Genomic DNA, 23826 nt, shown 5'->3' with positions numbered 1-23826 from the left:
CATGAGCAAAACCAATGTAGTGTACAAAATCCCATGCAAGGACTGCACAAAACACTACATAGGACAAACAGGAAGACAGTTAACGGTCCGCATCCATGAACACCAACTAGCCACGAAACGACACGACCAACTATCCTTAATAGCCACACATGCAGATGACAAGCAACATGAATTCGACTGGGACAACATTACTATTATAGGATAAGTCAAACAGAGAACAGCCAGGGAATTCCTAGAGGCATGGCACTCATCCACAGATTCAATCAATAAGCACATCGATCTGGACCCAATATACCGGCCACTGCAATGGAAAGCTGGAACTGACAACCGGAAGCGACAGATTCAAACCACTACAAATGCCACACACAAGCGCTTCACAGGAGTCTCCCAAGCACTGAGGATGTCACCTAGACAGGAGACGAAACGTCTGCAACACAAATTCCCAGCTTGGCAAACAAAACCACAACATTTAAAAGACATTTGGATAAGTCAATGAATAAGAAATGATTGGGGGATATGGGCCAAGTGCAGGCACGTGGGACTAGTTTAGTTTGGAATTATGGTCAGTATGGACAGTTTGGAGTGAAGGGTCTGTTTCCATACTCTATGATTCTCTTTTTTTAAATCATGAAAGTCCCACATTCTCAACCTCATCCCTCGTCTGAGTAGTAGAGACCCTCAGATTAAACCACCATCAGTCATCTCTCTAAAATAGAGCATCCGTATGGTCCTCAAGGACTATGGTGACTTTACCTTTGCTTTACCTTATTTTCAAAATAAAAAAATCTTACTATTTTACCCTATGCTCCCATAAATAAAGCCTAGGATACTGTATGCTTTATCAACTACTCTCTCAACTTGTCCCATTTCTTTTAATGACTAATGTACACATGTAGCTAGGTCCTCCTGCTCCTGCATACCCTTTAGAGTTGCACCATTTATTTTATATTATCTTTCCATATTTATCCTACCAAACTGTATCACTTTACATGTTTCCACATTAAACTTCATCTGACGCCTATTCCCCCCATGCCACAAACCTCTCTCTGTCCATTTGCACTATCTTCCACACAGTTTATCATGCAACCAGTTTTTTTTCATCATTTGCAACAGTTTAACAATATTCAAAGCCTTAAGGAAAGTGATTCCACACTTATAAAACCTAATTCATTTGCATTTCAAGAGACAAGCCTTTTAACATTTTCTGATGTGTTTAATGGATATGTATTATGTAAGTGTCCCAGCTTTACACAGTTGCATGCATCTCGCTACCAAGTCTATCAATGGTACAAATTTGAATGATTTACAAGTCACCTTATTCACTTAAATAATTCTAAGAAATTTTTACAAGTTGAAATTTTATCAGTTATTTACAACTATTATTGGTGCCGCTTCCCATTATTTCAGCTATATATGGAGATGTCTGGTTGCAGGGCAATCGATACAGAAGAACCTTGATTTCTGCATTTAAGTGCACATGGTAGACAGCAAAATGTGCTGTCTTATTTACTCCTTCACAGTACTGAAATGCAAGTTGTTAAATAATACATTATTTTCAAGGAGTCAATTAATAAAAATAAATTTTGAAGGATGTGGAGATTGAGTTGATTGGAAAAGCCAAGGTGATTGATGGATGTCATAGCTCAGGAATGAAAGGAGGAAGTTGAGATGTGGCGGTGATGTAAGGGGAATGGTCTAATGGATAGACTTGATGCAGCAAGTTATATGGATCTGATTAGCTGGATGAATGATGGGTAAGGTTCGAGATAAGGGATGGATGCCCTTGGATAGATTAAGCAGAAAAAGACTGATAGCAGGAGAGGTTGTAGGAAATAGACAGTTCTCTAAATCTTGAATGTGTAATCCAAAAGACTGTCCTTTCATTGAATAACAATCAAAGGTACAAGGAAAGACAGTTCACCGAGACCATTTGTTGTTGCAAACAGAAAGCAAAGTAATTTTTCTGCTCGTAAGGGTGTTTTCAGAGTAGCAAAACAACTTGATCGTGGAGCAATGATAATCAATGAGGTGGTCAGCATGTACTGATGATTAATTTCCTTAACAGCTACAATGACCACCCAGCAGATTTGAAGTAAAAAAAAATGACTCTTCTGTGAGGCTAATGACTGTCCTGGATCTCGTGAGGACATGGATTTTGAAGGTGAAATGAAGCATTTGTTCAGATTAACAGATGTTAATGTTATTTCAATTGGAGAGTCAGATTGTGGAGCGTTTCTGTGGAGCTTTTTAGTTTTGAACATTTGAAGTGGCTTCATTTGCCTTACATGAGTGTGGCATTTATAAGGAAATATTACTTTTCTTCACTGTATTTCAGGAATGTCTCCATGGAGTTATTTCCTTTGCAGGCAAGAGTATTGCTTCTCTGAACCTTTTCTCTTTTCTAAAACATTTTGATTTGTGATTCATTTGAAATTCAATGGTGGAATGCTGTACCTCTCCCTAAACCCCTTGAGAACAGAATTGTTGGCCATTAAAGTGGTCTTTAATTTGTTTACTACTGTGTCTAGTTCAGAGTATGGTACAGGAGAGGACCTCCAGAAATGAGATCTGAGTTATACCATGTTTCTCATGTAAGGCAGGGCCTGATCAGTCTGTCAGTTCAACAGAACAAGAGAGGAAAGAACTTTCCACGCTACTACTAATACTATATCCGCTTTCAGTAAAGAAGACTGCACTATTAAACTTTGTGCAAAAACTGAGATGAAGCAAAATTTATCATTTTGCTGCACGTACTTTTCCAGGCTGTTTGTTGCTGTGGCAGTTTAGTAACATCAGATCTTGTTTAGAGAGTTGACAGTTTATGAATACAGTGACTTTCACCTTCTCCACAAATAAGAGATACAGAAGCATCATTGCTTTTTCTTTAATTGTTCAAGGAGGCAAAAAGTGATGGCAATTTTAAGGATAGTAACTACAACAAAATTTATTCTTATGGCCTCTTTTTGCAAAGTACGACATTCCCGGATTGTTCACATTACTGTTATAGAATTGTTGATCTATGGAATGGTTGGCCTGTCTTGTCTGTGCTGACTATCTGCAAGGGTAAGTCATCTTGTTTCATTCCCCTGCCTTTTCCACATGTCCCTACAAATACTTCCCCGATAATTATTAAATTCCTTTTTCATGTCCATAACTGAGTTTACTTGCATCATACTACTTTCATTCCATATACTAAAAGATTCTCATGAATGGTTCTTCTGCTAGTCACTTTAAATTGGTACCTCCTTGTTCTCAACCCACCTTTGGGAATATTTTCTCTCTGTCTGCTCTATCCATCCTCCTTATAATATTCAACAATTGTATCAAATTTCTTTTGCAACAAGAACAGCTGCAGCTTCTTCAATCTTCAACAATTGAAGTTCCTCCTCCCTGCAGCTATTCTAATGATTTTTTCTGCACGTTCATTAATGCCTTTAGATCTTTACTAAAATCTGGTACCTAGAATTAGACACACAAGCCAATGTTTTGTTCAATTTTGCTTGACTTTTTTGCTTTTGTACTTTATTCCCCTTTATTAACTGTGTTATTAACATGTCCTGCCACTGTCAATAATTTTGCTCATTGATTCCCCCAGGTCGCTCTAGTCTTTTTTGGAATCTCCCTTTTATTGCATCATCTTGCATCTTCATTATTCCGAACAAAGTGTCTCACCTCACCCATTTCCTTGCATTAAATTTAATGTGTGACTTGTCATGCCATTTTGCTAAACTGCCTATGCCATCTTGCAGGAGAAAGTAAGGACTGCAGATGCTGGAGATCAGAGTTGAGAGTGTGGTGCTGGAAAACCACAGCAGGTCAGGCAGCATCCAAGGAGCAGGAGAATTGACATTTTGGGCATAAGCCGTTCATCAGGAGTGAGTTTTGCAGTTCTACATAAGTTGGCTATTTAACTATACATCCAAGCCTAGAGTCATCTGTAAGCTTTTAGTTTGTGCTATGTACAACTATGTCGAGTTCATTAATGTATATGAAAGAAAAGTAGTGGTCCTAGCACTGACACACAGCACGTGGGACTAGATTGGGTTGGGATATCTGTTCGGCATGGATGTTGAGTTGGACCGATGGTCTGTTTCCATGCTGTACATCTCTATGACATAGGGAACTCTGCTATATTCCTTACTCCAGTCTGACATGTAGCCATCTGTCACAAATCTGTTTCCTGTCACTTGGCCAACTTTGTATCTGTTCCTTTTCTGCCATGGTGTTTAACTTGGATAACAAACTTGTCTTTTCAGCGTTTGGAAATCTAGGTGCATCACGTCAACTGCATTACTTTCATCAACCCATTTTTGTTACCTCATCAATCAGCGAAATCTGATATGCTTTTAGCAAATGTAAACTGGCTTTCCTTAATGAACCCGCTTTTGTCCAAGTGGGTGTATAATTTTTTTCATGAGTAATCATTTGTTAAAACTTTCCCAATATTGAGTTGAAACTCACCAGCTTGTAGTTGCTGGGTTTATTCTTACACCACTTTTCAACAAAGCTGTAACATGACAAAGCAGAGAACAAGATAAGACTGATAAACTAAACTGCATTTATTTCAATGCAAGGGGCCTAACAGGGAAGGCAGATGAACTCAGGGCATGGTTAAGAACATGGGACTGGAATATCATAGTAATTACAGAAATATGGCTCAGGGATGGACAGGATTGGCAGCTTAATGTTCCAGGATACAAATGCTAAGGAAGGACAGAAGGGGAGGCAAGAGAGAAGGGGGAGTGGTGTCTTTGAGAAGGGATAGCATTACAACTGTACTGAGGGAGGATATTCCCAGATATACATCCAGAGAAGTTATTTGGGTGGAACTGAGAAATAAGAAAGGGATGATCACCTTATTGGGATCGTATTATAGACCCCTAATAGTCAGAAGGAATTTGAGAAACAAGCTTGTAAGGAGATCTCTGTTATCTGTAAGAATAATAGGGTGGTTATGATAGGGGATCTTAAATTTCCAAACATAGACTGGGACTGTCCTAGTTCAAAGTTTGTGAGAAGATTTGTAGCTCGGGTGCTAGTCGTTGTGGTTCTGTTCGCCGAGCTGGGAATTTGTGTTGCAGACATTTCGTCCCTTGTCTAGGTGACATCCTCAGTGCTTGGGAGCCTCCTGTGCAGCGCTTCTGTGATGTTTCCTCCGGCATTTATAGTGATTTGTATCTGCCGCTTCCGGTTGTCAGTTCCAGTTGTCTGCTGCAGTGGCCGGTATATTGGGTCCAGGTCGATGTGTTTGTTGATAGAATCTGTGGATGAGCGCCATGCCTCTAGGAATTCCCTGGCTGTTCTCTGTTTGGCTTGTCCTATAATAACACTACTGTTATAGGACAAGCCAAACAGGGAACAACCAGGGAATTCCTAGAGACATAGCACTCATCCACAGATTCTATCAACAAACACATCGACCTGGACCCAATATACTGGCCACTGCAGCGGACAACTGGAACTGACAACTGGAAGCGGCAGATACAAATCACTATAAATGCCGGAGAAAAGATCACAGAAGCGCTTCACAGGTGGCTCCCAAGCCCTGAGGATGTCACCTAGACAGGGGACGAAACGTCTGCAACACAAATTCCCAGCTCGGCGAACAGAACCACAACAACACTGCCCTAGTATTAAGGTTTAGATAGAGAGGAATTTGTTAGGTGCGTACAAGAAAATTTTCTGATTCAGTATGTGGATGTATCTACTAGAGAAGGTGCAAAACTTGACCTACTCTTGGGAAATAAGGCAGGGCAGGTGACAGGTGTCAGTGTCGGGGAGCATTTTGGGGCCCGCGACCATAATTTTATTCATTTTAAAATAGTGATGGAAAAGGATAGACCAGATCTAAAAATTGAAGTCCTAAATTGGAGCAATGCCAATTCACAGGTAAGGGACGGCTGGAAAATGGGAAGCCTTCAGAAATGAGATAACGAGAGTTCAGCGACAGTATATTCCTGTCAGGGTGAAAGGAAAGGCTGTGAGGTACAGGGAATGTTGGATAACTAAAGAAATTGAGGATTTGGTTAAGAAAAAGAAGGAAGCATATGTCAGGTATACACAGGATTGATTGAGCGAATCCTTAGAAGAGTATAAAGGCAGCAGGAGTATACTTAAGAGGGAAATCAGGAGGGCAAAATAGGGACATGAGATAGCTTTGGCATACAGAGTTAAGGAGAATCCAAAGGGCTTTTTCAAATACATTAAGGACAAAAGGGTAATTAGGGAGAGAATAGGGCCCCTCAAAGATCAGCAAGGTGGCCTTTGTGTGGAGCTGCAGGAGATGGGCGAGATACTAAAGAGTATTTTGCATCAGTATTTACGGTGAAGAAGGACATGGAAGATATAGAATGTGGGGAAATAGATGGTGACATCTTGAAAAATGTCCATATTACTGGTGGATGTCTTGAAATGCATAAAAGTGGATAAATCCCTAGGACTTGATCAGGTGTACCCTAGAACTCTATGGGAACCTAGGGAAGTGGTTACTGGGCCTCTTGCTGAGATATTTGTATCATCGATAGTCACAGGTGAGGTGCCGGAAGACTGGGAGTTGGCTAACGTGGTGCCACTGTCTAAGAAAAGTGGTAAGGACAAGCCAGAGAACTGTAGATCAGTGAGCCAAATGTCAGTGGTGGGCAAGTTGTTGGACGGAATCCTGAGAGACAGGATGTACATGTATTTGGAAAGGCAAGAACTGATTAGGGATTGTCAACATGGCTTTGTATGTGGGAAGTCATGTCTCATAAACTTGATTAAGTTTTTTGAAGAAGTAACAAAGAGGATTGATGAGGGCAGAACAGTGGACGTGATCTATATGGACTTCAGTAAGGCGTTCGACAAGGTTCCCCATGGGAGACTGGTTAACAAAGTTAGATCTCATGGAATACAGGGAGAACTAATCATTTGGATACAGAACTGGCTCAAAGGTAGAAGACAGAGGGTGGTGATGGAGGGTTGTTTTTCAGATGGTAGCCTGTGACCAGTGGAATGCCACAAGGTGCTGGGTCCACTACTTTTCATCATTTATATAAATGATTTGGATGTGAGCATGAGGTATAATTAGTAAGTTTGCAGATGACATCAAAATTGGAGGTGTAGTGGACAGCGAAGAAGGTTACCTCACATTACAACGGGATCTTGATCAGGTGGGCCAATGGGCTGAGAGGTGTCAGGTGGAGTTTAATTTAGATAAATGCAAGGTGCTGCATTTTGGGAAAGCAATCTGAGCAGGACTTATATACTTAATGGTGAGTTCCTAGGGAGAGTTGCTGAACAAAGAGACCTTGGATTGCAGGTTCATAGCTCCTTGAAAGTGGAGTCGCAGGTAGATAGGATAGTGAAGAAGATGTTTGGTATGTTTCATTTTTTGATCAGAGTATTGAGTACAGGAATCAGGAGGTCATGTTGCAGTTATACAGGACATTGGTTAGGCCACTGTTAGAGTATTGCATGCAATTCTGATCTCCTTCCTATCAGAAAGATGTTGTGAAACCTGAAATGGTACAGAAAAGATGTCCAAGGATGTTGCCAGGGTTGGAGGATTTGAACTTTCAGGAGAGGTTGAAAAGGCTAGGGCTGTTTTCCCTGGAGCGCGGAGGTTGAGCGGTAGCCTTCTAGAGGTTTATAAAATCATGAGGGGCATGGATAGGATAAGTAGACAAAGTCTTTTCCCTGGGTGGGGGAAGTGCAGAACTAGAGGGCATAGGTTTAGGGTGAGAGGGGAAAGATATAAAAGAGACCTAAGGGGCAACATTTTCACACAGAGGGTGGTACTTAAATGCAATGAGCTGCCAGAGGAAGTGGTGGAGGCTAGTAAAATTGCAACATTTAAAAGGCATCTGGATAGGTATACGAATAGGAATGGCTTGGAGGGATATGGGCCGGATGCTCGTCAGCATGGACAAGTTGGACCAAAGGGTCTGTTTCCATGCTGTACATCTCTATGACTCTATCTGCAACTCTCCAACCCTCTGGCCTCCAACCCTGTATTTAATGATGATTACAAGACATGGCTAGTACTTCTGCCTTACAGTATCCTTAGATGTAGTTGATCTGGTCCTGTTGACTTCTCCACTTTAAATACAGCCAGCTAGCTAATATCTCTTTCCTCATTCAGCATTTCATCCACCTCTTCTTCCAGTATGATTTGGACAGAACATTCTCCATCTGCAAGACAGTACTCATTTAATATCTCAGCAATGCCTACCTCTCCTGATTCAAAGCATTTTTTGATTTCTAATTTTCTCCATTCCTCCTTTTCCCATCCTTTTATTTGCTACACGCTTATCAAAGACTTTTGGGTTCCCACTTTTGTTACCTGACGGTTTCTTCTTATACTCTCTCTTGACTTTCTTTTCTCACTTACCCTCTGAAATTTCAATATTCTTCATGTTTCATAATTGCGTTATCCATCTGACATTGGCACTTGTGCACCTTTTCTGTGTCATCTTACTTTCATCATCCTATTACTCTCCCTTGTAGTACTATACTTTAATGTATCCAAATTATTTCTTGTTTAAAAATATGAAGTTGATGTATTAATATTTTTTCCCTACTCATTGTTTCAACTTAAACAGGCCAAATCAACTCTCTTCCCATTGAAGATATTCCTTTCCCAAATAATTACTTTTACTCTGGGTTTCCTTATCCTTTTCCATCGCCAATTTAAAGCACTCTAATATTTCTTCAATAAAGCTCCCTGACAACACTTGACTCACTTGACCCATCACATTTCCCTAAATCAGATCCAGCAGTGTTTCCTTCCTTGTTGAGCTGGAAACATACTAATCTAGAAAATTCTCCTGAACCAACTTCATAGATTCTTCTCCTTTTCTTCCCTTTACTAATTTTCCAATTTATATTAGGATAATTGAAGTCCCTATTACAGTTTTTGCATCTCTAATTTCCTTGCAGTTCCCCTACATCTTTCCCAGTCGATTTGGGATTATAGAATAACACAATAGAGTCATGCAGAAGAAACAGACCCTTCGCTCCAACCAGTCAATGCCGACCATTACCCCAAATTAAACTTGTCCCACCTGCCTGCATTTGCCTGTATCTCTCCAAACGTTATTCATGTAATTATCCAAATGTCTTTTAAACGTTATAACTGTACTTGTGTCTATCACTTCTGGAAGTTGATTCCACACATGAACTGCTCTATGTTAAAAAAATTGTCCTCATCCTTCTTAAATCTTTCTTCTCTTAAAAATATGCTCCCTTGTCTTGAAATCCCCCACCTTCAGGAAAAGACACCTGCCATTTATCTAATTTAAGCCCCTCATTATTTTATAGACTTTTATAAGGTCACCCCTCAACTCCTTCACTCCAGTGAGAAAAGTCCTAGCCAATCCAGCCTCTGCTTATAATTCAAACCGTCTATTCCCGGCACCATCCTGGTAAATCTTTTCTGAATCCTCTCCAGCTTAATAATATCATACCTGTAACAGGACGACCAGAACTGGAAGCAGTATTTCAGAAGAGGCTTCACCAATGTTCTGTACAACATCAATATGATCACCCAACTCCCATACACAAAGGTCTGAGCATTGAAGGCAAGCATGCTAAATTCCTTCTTAACCACCCTACATATGATGGAAACTTCAAATAATCTGTACCTGAACCCCTATCTCTCTGTTCTGCCATACTACCTAAGGCCCTACTTTTAATTATATAAGTCCTGCCCTTGTTTGCTTTACCAAATGCAATATCTTGCATTAATCCAAATTAAACTCTAATCTGCCATTCCTCAGCCCATTGACCCTATTGATCAAGATCTCTTTGTAATCTTAGATAACCTTCTTCACAGTCCATTATACCACCAATTTTGATGTCATCTGCAAACCTACTATCTGTTTTTTCAGTTCTAGCCAATAGATTGTGACCATGATTCTTCTGGGTTATCCTTTCCAACACCACACACTGTTCTCCATGATCAGGATATCCTTCTCTCTATCCTTCCTGAGCACATTATATCCAGGAATATTTAGAACTCAGTCCTGTCATTTTTGTTAAAATCGCACAACACCAGGTTATAGTCCAACAGGTGTATTTGGAAGTAGACGTTTGTACTTCCAAATAAACCTGTTGCATTATAACCTGGTGTTGTGTGATTTTTAACCTTGTCCACCCCAGTCCAACACGAGCAACTCCACATTCCGTTTTTTATTGAGCAAGGTCAGCATTCTTGCCACAATGTTATATTCCCACATTGCTATATGAACCTACAGCTCATCAACCTTATTTTCTCCACATGCAACTCTAATTTACAATTTACTTTGCTACCTAACCTGTTATTATTTCTGACTCTAGTGCTATCTGCCTCATGCAACGTCTGTCTTGATTTTTCCACACTCTGCCTGCAATTATATTATTCTGCTCTGCGCAGTTCAACAACACTCTCAATTGCTTTATACTGCTTCCAGCCTGCTTAACACTGCCTCACACCACTTGCAGCCAACTTTACATAGCTCTGCCCTTTGGGTCTCCCTTTATGTGGCTCCATTCCTGCTTGTTTTATGTAGGTCTACTCTTGACCTATATGTTGCTTCATTTTTGACCTGTGTAGTTCTGCTCAATTTACAATGTGTTTTTTCAACCAATCCACATGAGATGTTTTAGTGCAATCCTGGTGAGAGAGAAGGTTGTAGGGAGTGTCGTGAAAAGGTTATGAAAGCTGGAAATTATTTCGAAAGGAAATTCAAGTGTTTCAGGCCATTGGCAGCTGAAGTTAGAATTGTCAGTAGTGATCTAAATAAAGAGGCCACAATGAGAGGAAAATAAATATCTCTGAGTTGTAGTGCTGGAAGGGATTAGAGATGAGGCATGTAGAACCATGAAGGAATTTGAAAATTAGAGATTTTAAAATCAAGTTATTGCCTGATTTGAAGTCATTATCGGCTGGAAATGGAGTGGTAGGTGAATGGAAATTGGTGTAGGTTAGGATACAGAGTTTTGGATCACCTCAGAATTTCGCAGGGTAGAAGATGGGAGGCAAGCAGGAATGCTTAGGAATTGTCAAGATAACAAATAACAAAGATATGGATGAGACTTGCAGCAGCAAATGAGCTGAAACAGGTGCAAAGTAAAGTTTATGTATGTAGTAATTGGTGATTTTCTCATGGTATGGATGTGTAGTCAGCAGGGAGAAAGTGAGGACTGCAGATGCTGGAGATCAGAGTCGAGAATGTGGTGCTGGAAAAGCACAGCAGGTCAGGCAGCATCTGAGGAGCAGGAAAATCGACATTTTGGGCATAGCCCTTCATCAGAGTGAGCCAGCAGCCCATTTCAGGCTAATATGACAGCAAGGTTATGCACAATCAGGGTGAGTCTTAAACTGTTTCCATGGGGAGGCATGATATTGAGTCTAGGGACGCGGTATTTGTGACACAGGCTAAAGATGTCGGCTTTATATTTACAATCGTACTTCAAGAAGTTTGTACATCCAATACTGCATTTTGGACAAGCAATGTGACAGGATAGATCAGTGCTTTCCAAAGTAGAAGTTGGGACTCCAGGTGACATTGCGAACTGAAATTTTGGGGTTGTGAGCTTTGAGACAGCAATGGTTATTGTGGAGTTCTGACAAGGCATTGCAACAACTGTACTCCCACTCTAGTGTAAGAAGTCATGACAATTTTCAAGCCTTGAAATGGAATCACAGCGAGAAAATATTTGAGAAGCACTGATTTCAAGAGTCTGGCCGCATCAACAGAGGTGGCGATGAGATTGACCTAGGTGTCATCAGCACACATTTGGAAATTGATGCTTTGTCCAATCATGATACTGGGTGGCAGCATATACATAAAATTTGGAGGGCGTCAAGATTCATAAAGAACCATAGATAATAGTACAAAAGCAGGAAGAAAAACCATTGCTTGAGAAACAATTGAGACACTGAAAGTGATTAAATTGATAAGAACACAACCAGGTGAGTGCAGTGTCACACAGCCTGGTGTCAGTGGAAGTGTGTCAGGATATGGTCAGCTATGTCAAAAGCAGCAGATCAGTTAATAGGGCGTCAGGATAGGGAATAGTTCAGCTTTATCGTAGTCACAAAGAAGCAGGAGTAGTTTGTATTCCTGAAAGAAACAACTTAACATGATCAATATAGAGTAAAATTCAATCAATGTGTGGAATTTCATCAGAAGTTGAGTTTTTTTTAAATACATATATCCGAATATTTGAAGAAAGGTAAACCCTTTGCATAAATCCTTTCATTTAATTTTGGTTGACAGGGGTTGTGGGGGGGGGGGGGGGGGAATTCAAAAGAAGCTTTACTATCATCAAAAATATTGAGGAGCATTTCTTAATTTTATTCTCTTTAAACTAAAATTGAGTACATGAAGACAACTTTGCAATCTGGACTAGGAGCAGAATTCTCTCAGATACTGGATGACCTGGGCATTGGTGACTAAGTTGTGAGAATCACGGGAGGTTTGCAGTGAGAAGCTACATGCCATCAAGAGCAAAATGTCGAATTTTCCAACCAAGTATTGAATGGCAAGACCTGATTCTCACAAGAGATCAACATGGTGCCTACTTTGCATGTATTAGCGTGCACTACATTGTGTCACCTCATTAGTGTACAGTTTCCTATTCTCCCTTCTCTGGATAGAAACTGGACAGCAATAATTCTCGATTTGAAAATAGAATGGGTACCTGGCAACTCTAACTTGCCACTTGCTCCTCCAGACTTCCATCAGTCACCAATATTTCATGGCACATTAAATGGGCAGTGACTGCACAGACCTCCCATCCAGCAGGACTCCCAGATCCATGTCAGCAAAACAAGGTTCCAGTTATCCTCTGACCAGTATGTCCAGGACAAATGAAACAGAATTTGCAGGGCAGCTGGAGAATACCAGAGTGACCATATGCACAGCAAGGCTTTAAAGATGGTGCCAGCACCAGGAATCCAGGAGGGCCTGCAATGACCAGTAATTCTACTTGTGGGAGAATAAGATGAGAGGAGCACCACATGTGGGACCTCGAAAATCAACAAGTTTGGAAAGATAATACAACAAAGCCAGCTGGGGCTCAAAGGGAAAATCCTTGCATAAACTCAGCATAAGATTCAGCCTTTTTTCTTTCTACCATATCCTCATTTTTTAAAAGAAAAATGGTTGACTTAGGGAAGAGTATGCCTGTTCTGTGTGGGTAAAATGACTGTAGAATTTAAGGTGAAACACTTTACATACTGCAATCATATTTCTAGATCAAGATTAAAAACACACTGTTTTGTAATTGTTTTAATTTGTCTTGAAATCAACATATTTTGCTCATGTCATTCAATAATATTAAAAAAATTGCAAATGTTCCAGCCAGAAAAAGCATGCAATTTGATCAAGGCAGAATAATTTTAAGGACTGAAAGGGATTATTAAACATCCTGGAAATAAATGTCATATTTGAAATGTATAATAAACCACTGGAAATATGAATAGATGAAGATATTGAACAGAGTACAAAAAAGCTCCTTTGTTTACATTTGCATCTTATTGAGCAGGAAAGTCACTACTGATGAACCATTCTGTATTTCACTGTTGCCTCACTCAGTTATATTCAATCAGCCATCTGGCATAGAAAATGCTAATATATGTTTAAGCTTAGTTCTGCTCTTATTTACTAAGAAATGCAAAACCAGGAGGCAGTACACTCTGAGAGACAAAACAAAGGCAAGGTCAGAATTATGGCTGTAACAGCCAGTTTCTGTTTCTTATCAAATGGGGGGTGGGGGAGTGGGAATGAGAATGTTTTAAGAGTGTTTCGTGGAAATAACATGTACAGTTAAGTGATGAGATAATCCTAGGTGTTAGTGCCAAGCTCCCAACCAGAGGGAACATACGGGCTTGATTTTCAGTATGATGTAATCCAGACGTGTTGCATGACATTTTCAGGTGACCATTTAGTTACTAATGCCTATGATCAGCACTTTTATCATATGCTTGTGTCTTTCCTGCAGGCGGTTGAAGCTCAAATTCGTAGCTTTGGTCAAACTCCTTCTCAACTTTTAATAGAGCCACATCCTCCCAGAAGCTCTGCCATGCAAGTGGTAAGTATATTATACCCTAGTAACCATGCATGTCCAGCTGCTCCTTAAATCTAATTCCAAATGTGGAGTTGGTGTTGCCTACTTTGAAGAACCGTCCAACTGTCTTCATGCTAAACTCATTTGTGCTGCCTTGCACTTGAATATCTTTCTAATTATTACAAGCTATTAAGAGGAACCCCGATATGGCCTACTACTGTATATTTTATTAAATTAGATGTATGTTAACTGAAACTTCTGTGTTAACAAAAGCTCCAATAATTTATTGTCACTATATTGTTATAGGCTAGATGCTGAGTAGTGTACTTATGTGATGAAATGTTAGAAATCATGCTATGTTTCTTGAATTTATCTGATATGTATTTTGAATTATTTTATATGTAGTATGTTGTTGCTCCTAATTCTTCATCTGTCTTGGTAAGTATATTACATCTGTCAGTATGATATCAAACCAAGCCTACTGAGGTTTCCATGTATGATCTATGTTTGCATGCTTTAGCTAAGTACTGTAAGACCAATATTGTTTCCCTTAGTGTCCTAAGGTTAGAGTGTGGTGAAGCTTGACGACTGGTCACTATCCAGGGACCTCCGCTGGAATGCTATGGAAGGACAGACAAGGCTTGACTGTGGTTGCCTCAAATCTTGCAAACACTATCTCCTTCTTGTGCTCAAACATAAGAACAAGTACTTGAATAAAGTGCCAGTGGTCCACCATTGCTAATAAGCATATACCCTAGTGTCAGGCATGAGCTTCAAAGGTGAAAGTGTACAGGGTTTGTGGAAAGCAATTTACATTCAAAAGTTAGATATAAAGTAGACTTGCATTTAGTCTTGACATGGTAAAGTACCTGTGTTTTTAACCTTGGCATTTTCTCAGCATCAGGTACAAGGAACTTTTTGCTTCTACACATGTAAGAGGTGATGCCAAATGTAGTTTTGTTTTAAGTTATTTGAAAATATAGGTAATAGAAGTGACCAGAAGTTAACCATAGAACACTAAGGGGAATAATATTGGTCCTACAATGATTAGCTAAGGCATGCAAATGTAGGCCATACCTGGGAACTTCAATAGGCTTTGTATGATACTATATAGGCAGATTGGTTATGTAAGAATAATAATACTAAATGTTTTATCCCTAATGCTCCTGCTCCTTTGATGAAAGAGGAGACTGGATGGCAAAGCACATTTATTAGTCCTCTGTGCCATGCAAGTGGTTGAATACAGGCCCAATTTCCACATAATGACTTTCTGATATATCCAAACTACCAGAGGTCATTTAGGAGAATCAAGACACATAACCCTTGGCTGTTCTTTTACAATGTAAGAATGCAAAAATAGAGCAGCGTAGCAGAGAAACATCAACCTAAGAGCTAGCAAATGTGGAGAGAAGAGAACAAAGCATGTTGTATTTGATGCTGGAATGGAGTTAAAGACTTTACCAAAATAACTAAGGATGGGGTGCTTTCCTTCTGTCAAAATTATAGTTTCTCTTTATTCTTTAAATCACCTGATAAAAATTCATTGAGTTTCACCAAGCAAATTAGCTTTCAAAATGAGACACAGATTTTAGAAAATAAGGTTGTGTCATGCTGTGCAATGTGCATCAGTGGTAATTTATACCAGGTGTGGTAATTAGTAGACAAACGTACAATGCATATTTGTCTGCTGAGGTTTCTGTTGGCCTATCCCCTAGTGCTTTCAGTGGATCAGATAGTTGGATTTAATTGAGGCTACATCAGATGAGGCATTACTGACACCTTTAATTGAATGAGTGTCTGGGGAGGATTAACTCATAATATTGATTGGCTTTTAGCCACTCTCACAGAAGGGTGTCACTGAAGCTTATTATCAACATTATTTTTGGTCCTTTCTTTATGCTCCAAAAATCGAATTCCTGCTTTAACAATGCAAGTATGGGTTGTGATGATTCTTCCTTTACTTTGTCTTCCGATGACATCCGGTTGAATTCAATTTCTTGTTTATGTCTTCAGAGTGGCTGTTTACCAGTTGTAGTTTTCTATGAAGTGGAGTAATTTGCTGTTTCACCTGACTGTAATTGTGTGTGAAATGTTTTAAGATGTTTCAGTATTACAAATACAAGTATTTTTATGTATTCTACTTTTTGTCTAAAGCCTTAACCCATTATTCTTCACTGATGCCTTGAATTTATTTTCAGTTTCTTCTGTCTGAAATGTCTTTTTTCTTCCACAACTCAAACCTCCACTTTAATTTTCACCAATGTTAGTTTATTGTTTGCAATGTATGTAAATAAATGCCCTTTACATCTTGAAAATTTTAAAGTTTGTTTATACTTTTATGTTTTTAAATTTACACAACTCTATTCTCTGCACTGAATAAAATTTCTTATGTATTTAAAATACTTGAAGCTCTTCTCTCATGAAAGCAATGTATTATTTTATAATATTTAGAACTTCAGTCCCAAATACTTGTAAGATTTGTATTCCCCCTTCACTGTAGATGCACCCATACTCTGCTTCCTGCTGCTAACCTATTTCTTCCTATTTGTCATTCTTCCTCTTGGTTTCTTCTCTTTCCCATCACCTTTTTTGATTTTATTTGTTTTTGATTTGGGGTTTTGCCACTGAATAGTATCTCCTCCTGCAGACTCCTCTGATGTTCACAGACCAGATGCAGCAGGATGTTATCATGGTACTCAAGTTCCCATCTAACTCCCCAGTCACCCACGTTGCTGCCAACACTCAGCTGGGTCTGGCTGTACCTGCCATTATCACAGTAACTGCTAGCAGGCTGTTTGCTGTGAACAAGTGGCATAATGTTACCGGTGAGTGTAAAGACATTATTGAAAAACCTAGGTTTGCTATTTTTGCATGTCCTGTGTGTGTTGAGGTGTTCTGGCATCAGTAATGATTAAATATTTTGTTAACTATTTGAATGTACTAACATTTGGTTGAAATGATGGTATTAGAAAAATCCACATGATATTTTAATTTTCAGTGAAATATAATATGAATTATTTTAAAGTAAATTATGTTAAATTTTTGGAACTTTATAATGTTCCTCACTGTGGTAACTGCCAGTAAAATAGGGGACTAGATGAGGTTACCCCTTCAAAAGCAAGAAAATTATTTTATCAGGATCAGATGATCTCAAATATTTTGAAACCAATCGAAAGAGTGTTTTGAAAAGATATAATGTGTCTTACTTTTGATAGAATAATAGATTCTTCATCATTGTAACATACCAAAATCACAACAGCCAATACATGTCAACTAAAAAGCAGTTGTGAAGAAAAGAGAAAGCAATATAGAACTTTTTTTCCTTTTTACAGAACAGCATGTGCAACATCTAATTTACTTATTTATCTACAATTTTAGGGCTTCATGGAGCTATGCAGGAACAGCCATACCAGCTGCCAGTTGAAATCGATCCTCTGATAGGTCTGTCAGCTTTCCTTTCTGCAATTCATTACATCCTGTGTAGTTGTCTGAAGTGAAGATTACTGTTGTTTTTCACTCATAGTGGTTGAGAATGGAATTTTCTTGATAAACCATTTGCATGCAAATTGGAATGCAATGAGCTGTGGATTCGCTGGTATTTCATCAACTCTCCCTCGTTGGTTTGCCTAATTTGTACAGGGATAGAACCAGTGTCAGTGAAAATTAATATGGATGCTGTAATAATGTGCGATTGAGAATGCGCATGAAGTACTGTCAGGATAATATTGGATCTTTTCATCACACCGACTTGTTGATGAGTGTGAATGAGCTTGGTTATGATAAATTGGTGCCCTCATAATGTGTTGGCTGCATCGCAGAAGAAATTTTCATAATAACAGTCGAGTTCTTTATTGGATTGGCTGGTGAAAAATATTGAACTGATGCCAAGATTTCATCATTAAGAAGATCAGTTCTTGGTTTTATGATCCTGCTGTTCGGAAGTCTAAATTACAGTAGTATAACATTTCCCAAGGTGTACCATATATTTCTCTTCCTGATGTTAGAATTCTAATGCTGTTTCATTTTTTTTTTACTTCTAGCTAATAACACTGGAATGCACAGAAGGCAAATTACTGACCTCTTGGATCAAAGCATTCAGGTCAATTCCCAGTGCTTCGTGATCACTGCTGATAACCGCTTCATTCTGGTATGTGGCTTCTGGGATAAGAGTTTCCGTGTTTACTCCACCGAAACAGGTAATTGCTATTTTCCTCTACATATTCACTGATTCAGACTTGGGTTAAGGGTAATCACAGGGGTCAGAGTCAGGGTCAGAATTTTTTTTTTCTTTTTTGTTGTAATACCATCTGCTCTTTTTCTCTTTAAAGAAAGCCAGTGCCTCTTTTCTAAACTTGAACTAAATCCTTCAACTCAGCTTAAATCCTTAATTTAAAAGCTTATTCAATAAGCCTAAAATCAACAAAATATACTGCACGTAACACTTTAATAACTGCCGCTTTAGCCTGCTTATCATTTGAATTCATTTGAATTTTGCCCTTCCAAGGTGATCACCTGGATATGTCAGTACACCAAGTATTCAGCTGCTGATACTAAAAATTCAAGTCAACAATTTATCATTGTCAAAATTACTATTCATAAAATTTAACATTATTCTTTGCCCGTGAGATGTTATATTCTTTGCAGAGTACTTGATTAAATATTAGAGTATTTGATCATAAACTTATAGGGAAAATGTGCACCAATTTCCTTTCCAAATGCAGCTTATGGTAGGTACATGCTTCAGTACAGGTGCTACCAAAGACTATCCAGTGGTGGAGTTCTCCTACAACTCCTCCCCACCCTCTCACCAAATTGGGTTGTTGATTCTTGTTAATGGAAATTTTAAAATTATTGTTGATGTGCTCTCTTTGATTTTTATCCTATGCTGCAACCTAGTGCTCCCATTAGCCTAGAAAACCACTAATTGGTTCTTGTCTGCAACAATACTTGAACAGGGATCCTGGTTCCATATCAATTACAGAGAGACTGATTCAGGGCCTAGTCAAGGCTCTGACTCCTACACAAAGTAAATCCTTTACCTGAATTACTTCTGAATTAAGAAAGTGAACCCCTTCATTCCAACATTAAACAATTTTTTTTGATACTTTAGTTTTGACCTTAATCCTAGCGTGGGCATCATGGACCGATTTTGTATAGCTGTGCCATAAAACCCTATTTACTTATTGTTTTGTTTGCTGTCTGGTACATGATTAAAAAGTGAATAATCATCAGTGCCTTTCACTTCTTGGTTTACTCTGTTTGAGAATCATTTAATCTTAGCAGCAGCTCAGCTGTTCCTATAAGATGTCAAAATGAAATCAATGTCATAATGGGGAAAATTGATGCTATAAAGTCTCTTCAGTCTTGTGGGCAATCTTCTTTGTGACTGGTTATAAGAGCAATCCCTTCACATTGAAACATAGAAAAAGAGTAGACCATTTAGTTCTTCAGATTTGTTCCACCATTCAGTGATGGCTATTACTGCGTCCTTTTTTTAGATTAGATTAGATTACATTACATTACATTACAGTGTGGAAACAGGCCCTTCGGCCCAACAAGTCCACACCGACCCGCCGAAGCGAACCCACCCATACCCCTACATTTACCCCTTACCTAACACTATGGGCAATTTAGTATGGCCAATTCACCTGACCCTGCACATCTTTGGACTGTGGGAGGAAACCGGAGCACCTGGAGGAAACCCACGCAGACACGGGGAGAATGTGCAAACTCCACACAGTCAGTCGCCTGTGGCGGGAATTGACCCGGGTCTCTGGCGCTGCGAGGCAACAGTGCTAACCACTGTGCCGCCGTGCCGTCCTGAACCAGTCAATCTCATCTGCAATCTAAATTCATTTACCGGCCTTTATTCCATTTTTTTTAATACCTTTGGCTAACAAAATTCTACCAATATTAGAATTAAAATAGGATAACTCATTTAGCGTTAATCACCAGAGAATCATACAATCCCTATAGTGTGGAAACAGGCTTTTCGGCCCAACAAGTTCACACTGACCCTCCGAAGAGTAACCCACCCAGATCCATTCCCCTACCCTATTAGTCTACATTTCCTCCTGACTAATGCACCTAACTTACACATCCTGAACACTATGGGCAATTTAGCATGACCAATCCACCTAACCTGTGCATCTTTGGCTTGTGGGAGGAAACCAAGCACCCAGAGGACATCCACGCATTCGCAAGGAGAATGTGCAAACTCTGCACAGATAGTTACCCAAGGGTGTAATTGAACCCGGGTCCCTACTGCTGTGAGGCAGCAGTGCAAACCATGAGTGCCCATGCTGACCACTTGCAGGCAAATTCCAACTTCTAGCACCTTTTGTGAGGAGAAGCATTTCACTCTCATAGTCTTAAATTATTTCCATTGATTGGGGAATTTATCCCTATCAACCCTTTTGTTTCCTTTTGATATAATTAAGCAGTTCTGATATCGTAGTTTTGTTTGTGGCATTTTGCTTTGAGCCACTGTTTTGAGTAGAATTGAAAGAAGAAACATTGAGAGATATCTTTTAGAGAAAGAGGGTTCTCAACAGGGAGACAGAGGAAGGCAAACCAACTAAAGGACTGTTTTATTGAACCAAGCTGGAAGAACCACAACCTGCATTCTGTGGAAGTGAAATAAGGGAAGCCTTCAGTCCCTCACAGAACTTCCTCTGCTCAGTCCACCTTTGGAAGAAAACTCCAAGTATTCAACTGTAGAAGCCATTGTGGCCACTAAATTCTGACCTCAGGTTTTCAAACATTTCATTTCAAAAAGCGAAATCTTCATGCAAGCCAAACATTCAGAGTTAACAGAGACTGGTCCTACTTTCATTTTTATAACTTTCTTTTATCTATATCAATATTTAATCTATCTGTACCACTTTTATTAACTCTATAACTTTCAGAAATGGTTGCATAATATTCAAACCTTTATTCAAAGTTTGTGCGAAGATTTGTAGCTCGGGTGCTCGTTGTTGTGGTTCTGTTCGCCGAGCTGGAAGTTTTTGTTGCAAACGTTTCATCCCCTGGCTAGGCGACATCATCAGTGCTTGGGAGCCTCCTGCGAAGCGCTTCTTTGATGTTTCCTCCGGTGTTTATAGTGGTCTGTCCCTGCCGTTTCCGGTTGTCAGTTTCAGCTGTCCGCTGTAGTGGTTGGTATATTGGGTCCAGGTCGATGTGTTTGTTGATGGAGTTTGTGGGTGAATGCATGCCTCTAGGAATTCCCTGGCTGTTCTCTGTCTGGCTTGCCCTATGATAGTAGTGTTGTCCCAGTCGAATTCATGTTGCTTGTTGTCTGCGTGTGTGGCTACTAGGGATAGCTGGTCGTGTCGTTTCGTGGCTAGTTGATGTTCATGTATGCGTATTGTTAGCTGTCTTCCTGTTTGTCCTATATAGTGTTTTGTGCAGTCCTTGCATGGTATTAGTTTTGCTCATGTTGGGTATCGGGTCCTTCGTTCTGGTGAGTTGTTGTCTGAGCGTGGCTGTTGGTTTGTGTGCCGTTATGAGTCCTAGGGGTCGCAGTCGTCTGGCTGTCAGTTCTGAGATGTTCCTGATGTATGGTAGTGTGGCTAGTCTTTTGGTTGTGGTATGTCCTCGTTCCGTTGTCTTTCTCTTAGGCATCTGTTGATGAAGTTGAGCGGGTCTCCGTTTTTGGCGAATACCTTGTATAGGTGTTTCTCTTCTTCTTTTTGCAGTTCTGGTGTACTGCAGTGTGTTGTGGCCCTTTTGAATAGTGTCCTGATGCAGCTTCGTTTGTGTGTGTTGGGGTGGTTACTTTCATAGTTTAGGACTTGGTCTGTGTGTGTGGCTTTCCTGTATACCCTTGTAGTGAATTCTCCGTTCGGTGTTCTCTGTACCATCACGTCTAGGAATGGGAGTTGGCTATCCTTTTCTTCTTCTCTCGTGAATCGGATTCCTGTGAGTGTGGCGTTGATGATCCGGTGCAACAAGGCTAATTTGAAAAGTCCCTCTTTCCATGTGTATACTGTTACTTTTTCCAGATCAACATTTGTTCATATTTTAAAAGGATCCAATTTAACCAGACTTTCTTGAATTAACAAAAAGAGTGATTTTATGAATTATTATTGTTATAAAAATTGGCAGAACACATTGCAATATGAGAAATAAGAAGTGAGTCCAAAAAACTAAAAGTAAAAAAAAGGTTAAACCTATCAGACTCTGAAGCACTCATGAAGTGCAGATAGTTAAACATTGCAACTATTGCATTGGAAGTTGCAGGTAGCATTGACTTTGATAGTGAACAGTCTATGTTTTTAATGTTCTGGGATTTAGGTATTTCAGGTGAGATAGAGAAGGGTGTAAAAGAGATAGGAGAGTTGTGTTTCTGATGAGGGAAAATATCATAGCAGTACTGAGGGAGGTCACCTTGGAGGGCTCATCCAGCCAGGTCATATGAGTCGAGCTCAGGTGTAGGAAGGGTCACTTTGATCAGATTGTACTGCAGGCCTCTCAACAGCCAGCAGGTGATAGAGAAACAGATATGTGGGTAGATTATGGAAGAATGTAAAAACAATGGAATTGTTGTGGTGGATGATTTTAAGTTCCCCTATACTGACTAAGACTATGTGCCAAAAGCTTGGATGGGCAGGCAGGATGTTTGTTACATGCATTCAGGAGGTTTTCTTAAAGCAATATGTAATAGTCCAACGAGGGAAGGGGCCATACTATACTGGTATTGAGGAATGAGCCCGTCCGGTTGGGTTGGTACCTGGGACTTCGATGTTGTGGCCATTTCGGAGACATGGTTAGAGCAGGGACAGGAATGGTTGTTGCAGATTCCAGGATTTAGATGTTTTAGTAAGAACAGAGAAGATGGTAAAAGAGGGGGAGGTGTGGCATTGTTGGTCAAGGACAGTATTACAGTTGCAGAAAGGATGTTTGGGGACTCGTCAACTGAGTTAGTATGGGCTGAAGTTAGAAACAGGAAAGGAGAGGTCACCCTGTTTCTATAGGCCTCCGAATAGTTCCAGAGGTGTAGAGGAAAGGCTAGCAAAGATGATTCTCTATAGGAGTGAGAGAGACAGGGTAGTTGTCATGGGGCTTCAACTTTCCAAATATTGACTGGGAACACTATAGTACGAGTACTATAGATGGGTCAGTTTTTGTCCAGTGTGTGCAGGAGAGCTTCCTAACACAGTATGTAGACAGGCCAACAAGGGGCGAAGCCACATTAGATTTAGTACTGGGTAATGAGCCCGACCAGGTGTTAGACTTGGAAGTAGGTGAGCACTTTAGTGATAGTGATCACAATTCTGTTATGTTTACTTTAGTGATAAAAAGGGATAGGAGTATACCACTGGGCAAGGGTTACAGCTGGGGGAAAGGCAATTATGATGCAATTAGGCAAGATTTAGGAAGCATAGGAGGGGAAAGGAAACTGCAGGGAATAGGCACATGAGAAATGTGGAGCTTATTCAAGGAAAAGCTCCTGTGTGTCCTAGATAAGTATATATCTGTCAGGCAGGGAGGAAGCTGGAGAGCATGGCAGCCGTGGTTTATGAAGGAATTGGAATCTCTGGTCAAGAGGAAGAAGGCGGCTTATGTTAGGATGAGATGTGGAGGCTCAGTTAGGATGCTTGAGGGTTACAAGGTAGCCAGGAAAGACCTAAAGAGAGAGCTCAGAAGATCCAGGAGGAGACATGAGAAGTTGTTGATGGATAGGATCAGGGTAAACCCTAAGGACTTCTATAGGTATTTAAGGAATAAAAGAATGACGAGTAAGATTAGGGCCAATCAACAAAATAGTAGTGGGAAGTTGTGTGTGGAATCAGA

The 23826-nt window shown here is 39.9% G+C and overlaps 1 protein-coding gene across 2 annotated transcripts in view; it reads left to right on the top strand.

Moving 5' to 3' along the window:
* The window catches only part of lrba (LPS responsive beige-like anchor protein), an 875634-nt gene that overhangs the window by 783029 nt on the left and 68779 nt on the right, over positions 1-23826 (top strand). Inside the window, exons 48-51 of one of the 2 annotated variants that reach the window (XM_043699606.1) lie at positions 13966-14055; positions 16664-16856; positions 17410-17472; positions 18072-18227. In XM_043699606.1, coding sequence (XP_043555541.1) covers positions 13966-14055; positions 16664-16856; positions 17410-17472; positions 18072-18227 — 502 coding nt within the window. The remainder of the gene's footprint in view (positions 1-13965; positions 14056-16663; positions 16857-17409; positions 17473-18071; positions 18228-23826) is intronic. The other variant, XM_043699616.1, reaches the window with a different exon arrangement.

Source organism: Chiloscyllium plagiosum, chromosome 1 (assembly GCF_004010195.1).
Source record: "Chiloscyllium plagiosum isolate BGI_BamShark_2017 chromosome 1, ASM401019v2, whole genome shotgun sequence".
NCBI classification, from domain to species: Eukaryota; Metazoa; Chordata; class Chondrichthyes; order Orectolobiformes; family Hemiscylliidae; genus Chiloscyllium; species Chiloscyllium plagiosum.
The sequence above is the reverse complement of the archived record's forward strand: the minus strand, read 5'-3'. Positions and strand labels throughout refer to the sequence as shown.